Genomic DNA, 11,912 nt, shown 5'->3' with positions numbered 1-11,912 from the left:
AAGGAGAAGTGGAATTCGAGTAGCCATGAGCAATAAAAATTTAATTTATTATTTAACTTAAAATTAAAGACGGTCAATAGTAAAAACTGTCTTAGTAATTATAAAAGAAAATATAGTTTTGCAAACACCGACGTAAACACTTTTATCAAATACGGGTTTTATATGACCGTCTTAAAAAAGTTATATTTAATTTCCAAAATACCATTGCTTATTTTCTACATCGTTGTTTAAGAAACCGACTTAAATTTAACAATGTTAAAACATCTTTTTTTAGTAGTGACATCTACTACATTTTTGTCGGTGCTTAGATGGTTCGAGTCAATCCATCTCATTCCTTATCCTTGTTGATTTTGGCCGACCTTTCACACGAATTGTAGTTGGATCAGGGATAAGTGTCCATGAGTCATCAGAAGGAGGAATTGTCGTTTCATTCCCAAGAGGCCACCATTGTGTGGAGTAAGCTTTTAAGATGTGCTCATTTGTGTAAACAACATCTATATATTGGAAGTAGTTTATGCTCACGTAACCACAAGCAGCAATAATGTGTGAACATGGATAGTGAAGTGCAGAATACTTGCCGCATTGACAATAATGATCATTCAAGTTAACTGCCCACTTCAAACCTTGTTGAGTGGATATCATAGACGCGAACGATGTGCGAACAAACTTGTTCTTGATTTTTTCGAAGTTCTTTAACAACCTTAGAACAATATACTTGTCCTTCATTTAATTGTCTTGGGACTTGCCGACCACGATCAACAAAGTACTTTCGACACCTATTATATGTTGATTTCACCAACGCTGTTATTGGTATGTTATGATAATCCTTCAATACCTTATTTACACATTCTGAGAGGTTGGTTGTCATGTGGTCATATCTACGTCCTTCTTTATCATAAGTCATGGTCCATTTTTCCTTTGAAATGCGATCAATCCATGTTGCTATGGCTAGCCTCAGTTGACGAAAATTTTCTAAATTTTGATCAAATGTATGCTTGCAAGGAGTGTAGCCTGCATAAAATTAGTTAGCAACAACAATTTTAAGTATATATGAAACTTAAATTAACGTGGCCATGATATATTAAATCTTACCCAATTTCTTCAACATTTCTTTTTGTTTGGCATTGTTGAATTTGCGATTGAAATTGCTTGCTATGTGTCGGATGCAGTAAACATGATAACCGTGGGGAGGTTGTCAACCAAGTGCTTCGTTAGCAACAATAGACTTTATACTCGCGTGACGATCAGATATGAGACAAATATCATTTTTATCTGTCACGTGTTCATGCAAGTGTGCCAAAAACCATGACCACGCTGTTAATGTTTCAACTTCGACCACGACGAATGCTAGAGGAAGAATACCACCATTTCCATCTTGTGATGTGGTCATTAACAGGGTCCCACGGTATTTCCCGTATAAATGTGTGTCGTCAACTTGTATGATTGGCTTACAATACTTAAAAGCCTCTTTACATTGACCAAAAGTCCAAAATACTCTATGAAACTGACGGTGTTCGCGACTTACTCTATTCCCAACAATAAAATCGTCATGTAGTAGTTGAAAATAAGATCCAGGAGAATGATTTTGCATGTGTTTTAGCCACGACGAAAGTTTCGCATATGACTCTTCTCAATCGCCATATTCAATTGCAATCGCTTTTTGTTTTGTCATCCATACTTTTTTGTACGAAACCTTATACGCAAATTCACCGTTTATCTTTTCTTGAATCAAAGAAACTTTTGTTGATGGATTTTCTCTAATCATGTCTGTTAATAAAATACAAAAATTTAAATAACAAATAACGCAAAAGTAGGATAATATGAACATAAAAAACATACATACTACACAACTAGCAATTAAATCTGAATCAAGCTTCTCATGATCTTGTGTCATACTCATATTCAGACATGTGTGTGGTCCACCCCATTGTGTCACTTTCATGAATCAGTTTTTTTAGATAAAATTGCCCTCAGATAAAAAGGGCAAGGACACTCTGCGCTTTTATTCGGGCAACAAACGATATATTTGTGCGATTTGGTTTCAATAACTTTAAAACTTTGATGCACCTTCATAACATATTGTTTCAGTGCATTTTTTTACCGCATCTTTACTATCAAAATCCATGCCAACATATAATTTTTGCCCAACATTAAAACTCGATGGCATCTCCAAACCACAAATGTTCTCCTCATTAGGATGACTCTAATTGATATTGTTATAATGCAAAACATCATTTCAAAATGGATTTTGAATTCCTTCTACACCTAATAGTTAAAAAAATAAAATTCAGGTCAATATCACAATCGTACTTATTTACCATTAAATACAATTGTCATAAAATGATAAATGTATTCACCTATTTTTTTATTTAATAAAATATATCTTCTGTTGGGTGAACAATTGTTATTGATTGAATCATGTAGGTGACTTCATCGTCTGTATCAGATATACCATCAATACTATCATCTTTGTCTAAAGACTCTTCAACATATGAGTTAGATACAAGATAATCATCATCATTATCATCTTCATCATCATGTAAATTGCTTACATTTCTTGGCGGTTCCGACTCATTATTAGATAAATTATTTTCACATGTAACAGAATTTGCAGAATGAAACATAGAACCACCAGTAACATTCTTTTCTATATACAATTCTAGAACTGACATTTGTTCTTGTTGTTGAAAACTTTCGATCATAGTTTCAACATCTTTGTCATCACAAATTTGCAACGCAACATATTTTACTGAAACTAAAAATCTACAACTTATAGAAGAAATAATTTCATTATTTTCTAACTTTACCTTATCTCCAATTTTTTTTTCAAAGCATTGAAATTAATTTCACATTTAATCTGAACCGCTTTTTTACTGCCTTCAAATATTATACCATCGTTCTCTTCATATACCCTTCCATTGAAATACAAGACTGTTATAACCAAGTTCATCATATACCTACAAAAAAAATATTATAAATAATTAATCATAACAATAATAATTTCAAAATTAAAAAAAATCTAATTACAAAAAATACTGAAACTTCAGATTAAAACTTATTCTAACAAAAAAATAATTACTTCAAATAAATAATTTGCAAATGATGCTAGACAAATTAGTCATAAACTTAAAAAACTTGAAGGCTTTCAACGTAGAAAAAGTTCCAAAAATGAAGGTAGAACTTTTAAAGGCAAAACAAAGCATCAACGAAGTTGTTATTTAAAGTTGCTATTATAAATAATTAATCATAACAATAATAACTTCAAAATAAAAAAAATCTAATTACAAAAAATACTACACTGAAACTTCAGATTAAAACTTCATTCTAACAAAAAAATAATTACTTCAAATAAAAATAATGCCAGAGATATTATTCAAAAACTTTAAAAACTTAAAGGCTTTGAAGATAGAAATTTTAAAGGCAGAAAAACAAAGCATCAACGAAGTTGCTATTTAAAGGTCTGCACCACATGTTTCGCTACTCAAAATGGCTACACTCCACACCTATTTTGCCAATGGTAATGGCAAAATATGCATGGCACATGTTTCGCCAACCATGTTAGCGAAATATGCATTGCTGCTCTGCGAAATATGCATTGTTGCTCTGCGCCTGTGGACCTAACTGTACTACCTCGTGTGTTTCGCCATTGGCATTGGCGAAACCTACTCCACGTCAGCCCCTATTTTGCCAGCATGCATGACGATTCATGTGTGTCGCTAGCATGCTTGACCGGAACCCTTGTAAAAACAGACCCCCCCTGGAATTAGTTTCAAAATAGACTCGTTTTGAGAAATAGTTTGTAAAAGGAACCCCATTAATTCAATTTACCCGATGACCCTTTGAAAAACATTACTTTTTGCTCAATAGTAACTTTCAAGCATGCACTGCCAACAAAATCTTGTTCAATTCCGTTGGGCAAGAGTGTCAAATCATGAACGTCATATTTTCATTAGTTCCTTTCCTAGCCAGCAAATCAATAGCAAAGTTCCCTACACAATAATTTTTTTTTCTTGCTTTTAGTTTTTCATTAATTTTTTTATTTATTTTAATTTCTAATATTAATTTTATGTGTTAAGTGATGATGTGATAAATAATAATGATTAAGAAGCATCCACATCGGAGCACCAAGGAAGCAATTTGTCAAAGTTAGCACCGTGCTTGCATGGCAACTCCCACTACATTAGTGCCGAAAATGTTGTTTGCCAGGCAATTGTTTTTTATAGCAACTTTGCTAATAAATAAAAAAATTAAAGAAAAAAAAGTTGAAATTATTATTATAATGTGTAGATGTATTAAAGGCATTCATTTCTAGCTGTTGGAGTAATTTGTAGCCATTAGAGTTTTTGCAATACAAATAGAGTGTAATGTATTATTTTTTTACCCAATTAAAACTTTTAAAATGTCTCATTTCATTCTCAACAAATTTCCAACTTCTACTTTGATTTGTTTTCATTCAATAGATCCAAGCCAAAATTCCCACAAAATATGAATCCTTAGTTTGATTTTATGCCAAAATCTCAAGTTCCCACAATTCCAAGTTTGCAAAATTTCTCAAATTTACCCACCCCACAAAATAATCCAAATCCAAATATGATAAATCTTTTAATATTTTTGCTCTCATTTCATCTATATCAATTTTTTATAAATAATATTATTATAAATTTATAAAGAAGTTGTTAATAAAAAAATAATAATAACAGTTTTTTAATGGGATCCATTGGAAGCAACAAAAGAAGCTTACTCCATTGTAGAGATTTATTACATAGAGTTACTTTTATTAGGAAAAATAAAAATGAATGGTGTGTATACGCGGATTCATTGAAAGCAACTGTTGTGAGTTACTGCAGCTTAAATACTCTAAGAGCAACAGTGACAAGGCTTGAATTCTTGCACCTCCTTGAAGTTCAAATATGCCTTTTCTAACACTTCGGTTTTTTCTATAAAAAAAAACACTTTGGTTTCATGCACCCCTTCCTGCTGCTTTGCACTAATCACCTTTGCAAAGTCCAGAAATAAAATAAATACAAAAGTGCAATAAAATCAAAAATTAATATATGCTTTTATAAGTAGTTTTAATGTTATCGTCTAATCAGAATGTTTATTTTAATACACCACATAATAAAAGTTTGTATTAAAAATTGGCACGAGCACGAGTTAGTAGGATTACAGTTCAAACACTACTTAAAATATATATAAAAAAAAACTGAATTAAATATCTATTATTATATTCATGTGACTATAAGGAGTATTTGACTAATAATATCTTTTGAGAGATATAAAATTATTCAAAGGTGAGATACTCCCTTCCAACACAATTTTTTCATTTACAAAAGTTAAGATTTAAATCTGTAATTACTTAGCTAATGGACCCGAGCTCATGACCACACAGTAACTGCTACTGAATTGAGTTTCCTACTTATTTGTAAGACCCCCTAATCATAAACAGAACAGGATTCAGGAAGTCAATTAATTATCAGAGCTACGAAGAAACTAACCCCTCTTTGAACTCTCAAATCACTTGATCATGGAACGAGTAAGTTGCAAAGCTGACTCAAAAAGAAAACCTCTTCTACATATATAATGATCATTATTTTTTGCCAAAGTGATGAATGAAACAATTTCCTTAAATAACCAACTTATTAACAGGTTGTAAAAGCCTTCTCAACAAGGTTCCTATGACTAAAGTACAAATAGTTGGAATATTAAATTCAGACTGATGAACTGAAATGAGGGAGGTTGTGGAGCATATGACACTAACCTTTCATTAAGCAAAGCTAGTTTAACTATTGTTTTTGTGTGTCATGCAACATTCACTTATGAAGCTGTGCCTTCACCTACTAAGAAATTTTCAAGGAAGAAAAATTCCAAAGTTTAACTTGGTTCCAGGAACAAAAAAAAAAGTGATGGTTCAAGAGCTAGGATCATCAGGTTTATATGGGCTGGAAGTGAAGCAACCTGTAATCCCTCCACTGTCAAGAGCCAGGGGTGATCGCTGCTCTGTGAAACCAGCCTCACGCAATACCCCCTCGTCTAGAAACCAGGAAACCTGTGCCTTCGCTCAGACCCCATGGTTCAACTCTCAACTTGGAGCGGGCAGGCCAGCATGGTGCAGCCACCAACCCAACCTAATTAATCCAAAGTTTTGTTCCATCACCTTGGTGCCCCCACTTGGGTTATAAGCTGATGTTACCCAACTCGGCAATCTTACAGGTTTGTCAGACGATATATAAATGTTTCTTTGTCTAATATTTGGACCGATGTGGGACTTGTAAAGGCCAATAAATGGAATATGGGACTTGATATGATCTTCTCGGCAATTCTCTTCATTGTTATATTATAAAACTAACCCGAAAATATTGCAGTTGATGCAACAGTTTCCGCTTACAAGTAAATGATCTTACTCTATTGTGTTACTTGTTTCCATTTAAGAAAGTGCAGAGCAAAACATAAAGGTAGGGCCTATAAATTTGAATTTGAAGTAGCAGATAATAATTAAGTTGGATCGATCCCTGAGTTCAAGTGTTTGTAATGGGGCTTTCGTTACATTCCTAAAAATGTTATTTCCAGTATCTTATAAAAAAATATATTTGATTATATTTTAATATTTCTGAGAATAATTTAAATAAAAAGTCACATGCCTATTTGACAATAAATTTTCACATCATGAAAATATCACTTTCTCAACCTGTTCTAATGGGAATATAAATGTAAGAAAACACATTAAGAATGAAAATTATAACATTTTCAATTATGAATAATACACGGGAATACTTTTTTAAAAATTTGTAAGAAAAATAAAAAAATATATTTTCATCTTCATATTTTTAGGAATTTATCAAAATTTGGTGAAACAAAAGTCTCTTAAGATTTCAATTAACTTAAGAAATTTAAAATGAAATTTTTTAATTAAAAATTGACATTGATGCACGTATTTTGTGATTTCCGATACACTTTCAATGTAAATTTCAATAATAATAAAAACTTCTATTTTGAATTCCTTAACTAATCAGTATTTGTCTTAACTTAAAAAGTAATAAACTAGTTAATGTATAGTCATTCATTATGTTAAATGGAACAGGGAAAAAAAATTATCCATTTTTAGTCCATAAATAAATATCATGAATTGCCTATTTTTATTTCCCGTAAGAATTGAAGAATTCAGTTTTATTTTAAGAAGTTCTTCGTTGCAGATATGTTGGCCATAGGAACTCCTTAAATAGAAAAGCTAGACCTAGTGACATATTAAACTTTATGATTTTTTAAAATAAATTTCAGAAAATAATTGTGTTTGATATTGATTCACTCAACTAGTTCAGCAAGCCACATCAACTTATTAAAGTTAGAATGTCTCGCTTTCCTGGATCCGGATCTGACCTCTTAAAAAAATAGATATGAGTCGGAAGGCAAACATGAAAATGGGAACAGTTTTGCCCAAAATGTTTGAACTTTGAACTCTGTTTGACCAGAAGATTGTTGCAGTTTCAAACGGTCATAGAAAAGGGAGCATTTTTTTTTTTTATCATTCTAATGAAATATTCTTATTGCATGGGAATATGACAAATCCACCTCCCATTAGAATAAAAGTGAGACAAATGGGCAGAAATCGTTCATGGGAACCACTTTTACATGGATTTTTTTTTCGAATCTTCACCCGGCAATTCATATAAAGATCCTCAGAAATTAAAAACATTTTGCAAACCAGATGGCATGTAAATCTTATTTCTATGTTTTTGTTTTATTGTTTTCAGCTTACACTCTTGCAGTGCAAATAGATGCGTTTATCAAGTCTGCAAAGGGTTAACAGAACCCAAAAAGTGGCCAGAGAAATGGAATAGATACGGCAAAACATATATATATATTATATAATATCCCTTGCAACCATATCAAACGAAAAAACACAGTAATGCATAAACCAGAGTAAAATAAAGCCTGTCAGATACAATCTATGCAAACCACCAAGCATCTTTATCCTTCCCAAATAAAACCATTATATTTTACTAGCAAAGGAAAGGCCTTCCTTAGCAAGTTGATTTACATCCGCAACCGGAGGCTGGACCTTAGCAACTTTAGCAATAGCCTGGTTTTCTTCAGGAGTTCCACCTTCCAGAAAGACCCCGACAACTTTCCCGTCTTTAATCCAGTATGTCCCAAACTTTGGCTTTGAAGACGCAGGATTGTTGTCTCCGAATAGCACTGTGTCGCCGACATTGTCGCCATAGAATTGCCAAGACAGATCGAATGAACGGGAATAGAAGTATGGAAGGTAATCATACTCCTCAACTGTTTTTCCTTCCTCAGCTGCCTTGATGGCCTACATAAAACAAGTAATCACAGAATGAGAAACAGCACTGCAAGCATTGGCTCTTTACTTGAAACTTCGATTTGGAGGACCAGAAAAAAAAAACGTTTAAGCAGATATCTACTGAATAGCTAGAGAGAGCATGCCGGGGCAATGATAAATATGTATATTGTGCATGAGCTGACAAATTTAGGTAAGCTACTTACCTTCACAGCCTGTTCAGCCGATTTGCGAGAATGATCAACATGTTCAACTCTTCTCAATTCACCGTATAATTTCAAAGGGAAAGTAGCAACATCACCAACAGCATATACATCGGAGAGATTAGTTTTGAAGAAAGCATCGGTCTGCAACCAAAACAAATGGCATCATTGATATTTGATAACAAGAATCACTATTCACTACTCCGGATGACAACATTTTATAGCCTGTCAACAAGCCTCCAGATATGGTATCACTGACCTTGATTCCACCCTTCTCCTCTTCAACCTGCCCTTTGACTAAGACTGTTTGAGGCCTTCCTCCAACACCAACAACAACAATATCAGCTTCCAGGACCCTGCCATCCTTTAGTTTGACTTCTTTTACCTGAATGATGGATGAAAGTCATGATGAGTTTGATTAAGGAACTTTAAAATGCCCTACCATGACAGGGTTCCAAGATCACATGCAACCATACCTCTCCATCAGAATTAGAAGTGAATCCAACAGCAACAGTTCCTTTAATGATATTTACACCCTTATTTGCGTAATATCCCTCATAGAATTCAGCTATACCAGCCGTAAAAAGTCGTGGCACTGCAACATCAGTTTACAATGTTATTTTATAACTTTTTTATAAAAAAATTGAAATACAAATGTGTGGGCAACACATGAGAGTGGGAGGTGTAAATGGAAACATCCACTTACTACACCAAGGCTCCGGGTAGACCATGGTAACATCAATATTGTTGAGTTTCAACACTGCACTAAGCTCCAGACCAATGTATCCTCCCCCAACAACCACAGCTTTCCCATTCTTCTTTGCCTTGATTGCTGCGTACAATTTGTCAGCATCGTCAACCTCCCTCAAATAAAAGATGTTTTTCGCATCAGCTCCTTCTACACCGAAATCTGTCAGCCTTATAACCTGAAAAATAATATTATCAGCATTAGTATGGGGCAAATGGGGACAATGAATGCAACATGTCTACTGTCCACAAGAATCCTTACTGTTGAGCCAGTTGCAACAATCAAAATCTGATAACTGAATGTTTCTCCTCCAGCACTGATCAGAGATTTTGCAGCAAGGTCTACCTTTACTATTTCTGTGCTAAGAATTAACTCTATCCCTGCAATCATCAGTAACTTCGTATTAGAAAATTGTTGTTAAGATCCAGTTTTCCATTTACTTTTCCTTTCACTTGATATAATAATATAATCAACTATTGATCCTAACAATATCCAGTAATAATGCTGAACTAAAACAATGTGGGTGAAAGCCAAAGTCACCTTTCTCTGTGTACCACTCAGGAAGCAACCTTTCTCCTCCACTTCCAACACAGACATGGAACCCAGGAAGTCTAGCAGGGGCTGCAAAATCCAATTGACATCAAGGTAAATATTCATGAGACAACCAAGGCAAGCTGATATTTAAATTATAATGGAGAATTCAACAGAGATGAAAAGCCCAGAATAGACAATAGACATAACCTACATTAAATTCAACTCAACAATATAAACCCATAAATGAATTGGGAGAAAAATAGATATACATATAATTCCATTACAAACTTACACTCTGGAAAAAGGTAAGCCTTGCTCAGAGCAGGACGTTCATAAGGTGCTACCTGTGCAAACATAGATACATAAGGGATTATGAAGCGAAAAATAGCCACAACAAGTTCAAGAGTTAAAAGTGTGATACAAAATGTGAAAAGAAAAATGTAGAAGAGAACTAGTGGAGATACTACAAAGAATATGCATGAAGTTTGCTTCACCATCTTGGCCATTGGAAACTTGCAACCAAATATAACAATTCTAGGAAACAGCAATAACACATCTTAATAAACCTAACACGTTAAACTGAAAACAGAACCATTTCTATTTGAATATTCAAATATATTAATAAAACAAAGAGGATGAGTTAAAATTACTGCTCTTATAAGATGTCCAATTCAAGATTGTGTTTTGAACCATAATTATTATTAGAATCTTACTATTCACAATTCGAATAACACAATTCGGATGTGATTTGACTACCCAACTATTCATATCATTGATATGAATTGCACAATTCAATTTTTTTTTTTACATTGTTTTTACCATTCTTATCAAAGAAATTGAAAAGTTTGAAAAGCTTGAAGGATTAAAAACGGGGCTAAAGGGGCACTGCTAAACGCACCATATCCAATTTTTCAGATGTTCTATTTTCATTCTTGTGAAGACGGAGTTTTGCATGGTCACTCACTCATTCTATACATTGTATTTGGCTATTCCATTGCTCTACTTTCCATCTTCTAAAATATAGGGTTCACATACTCAGTTACAATTTACCAACTTCGGTCTTTTTCTAGTTTAAAATTATCACATGTATACCTCCTATGAATTTAAGGATTTGATACAATTTATGATTTTAAAAACAAGCTTGACAATTCACGATTTGAATAGCAGTATGATAACCTTGCTTATAACAGTTAACAAGACAAATAGACAACAGGTCCAAATGCAATCAAAATCAAATACTGCACGATAGAATCATCAACATATAGCGAAACGGACAATTACGAATTGTGAAAAGCAAAAGCAGAAAAAAAACAGTATTTAATTTAATAATCTATGAACTATACCGCTTCTTTCGAAATGATAGCCAACTCCCCTGGCTTAACGCCCTGTTTGGCAAACTCCCTCGCCGCATAACCCTGCGATTTCGAAAAAAGTAATAAGCAACAGTATCGAAAAAGTCAAAACACGAGAAAAACCAAAGAGTTTTCGCATTTTGCAATTGCGCAGTCGAATCAATAACAGAAGTGAAAGGAAAAACGAATCGACCTAATTCTAAAATTCCGTTCTCCGATTCCGTTAGTGAACTCAAACGGATCAAGGAGCACGCAGAGAGTTAAACGTGAATTTCAATAGAAATTCGAGATCAGATGATTGAATCACGAAGTTGAAAGCAGGAGTAAATAAAAACCGATCGAGAGTGAAACAACGAAGTAACGGTAAAAAATCAAATGGGAAGATGAAAGAAGAGAGAGAGAGAGAGAGAGAGAGAGAGAGAGAGAAGGTGTGGAACTAACAGCGGAAACTCCTCCACCGAGGATGATGTATTTGAAGGTTTTCGCCATTGTTGAAGTGTGAAAAATGAAATGAGAAATCGCTGCTGCAAGCTCGGTTCTGTGTCCGCGAAGCACTGGTAAGTGATTCGGTCAGAGTCCTTTTATTGGGCCGTGGAGGTTATTTTGGGAAACGCAAAAGTGTAGAATGTGAAAGGAATCTAGCTGACGTGGCAAGTTCGTTGACCGTGCAGGGTTTGCGGACATTAATCGGCACCACCACGCCGTTACAAAAATCATTTGTTAACAAAATTACTTACTTTTCTCTTCCCAAATCCCTATTTAAGACACATAAGATC

General features: G+C 33.8%; 1 protein-coding gene across 1 annotated transcript; it reads right to left on the bottom strand.

Moving 5' to 3' along the window:
• Nucleotides 1-7,827: 7,827 nt before the first annotated feature.
• Nucleotides 7,828-11,692, bottom strand: LOC100787700 (pyridine nucleotide-disulphide oxidoreductase). The gene is made up of 10 exons (NM_001289382.2): nucleotides 11,578-11,692; nucleotides 11,128-11,199; nucleotides 10,077-10,128; nucleotides 9,791-9,871; nucleotides 9,512-9,630; nucleotides 9,209-9,428; nucleotides 8,979-9,097; nucleotides 8,762-8,887; nucleotides 8,506-8,646; nucleotides 7,828-8,311 (listed from the first exon to the last, which is right to left on the bottom strand). Exons 1-10 carry the CDS (start codon nucleotides 11,623-11,625, stop codon nucleotides 7,988-7,990), a joined length of 1,302 nt encoding a protein of 433 aa, NP_001276311.2. The 5' UTR covers nucleotides 11,626-11,692; the 3' UTR covers nucleotides 7,828-7,987.
• Between the last annotated feature and the right edge of the window lie 220 nt (nucleotides 11,693-11,912).

The sequence above is a fragment of the Glycine max genome, chromosome 10 (genome assembly GCF_000004515.6).
Source record: "Glycine max cultivar Williams 82 chromosome 10, Glycine_max_v4.0, whole genome shotgun sequence".
Classification (NCBI taxonomy): domain Eukaryota; kingdom Viridiplantae; phylum Streptophyta; class Magnoliopsida; order Fabales; family Fabaceae; genus Glycine; species Glycine max.
The sequence above is the reverse complement of the archived record's forward strand: the minus strand, read 5'-3'. Positions and strand labels throughout refer to the sequence as shown.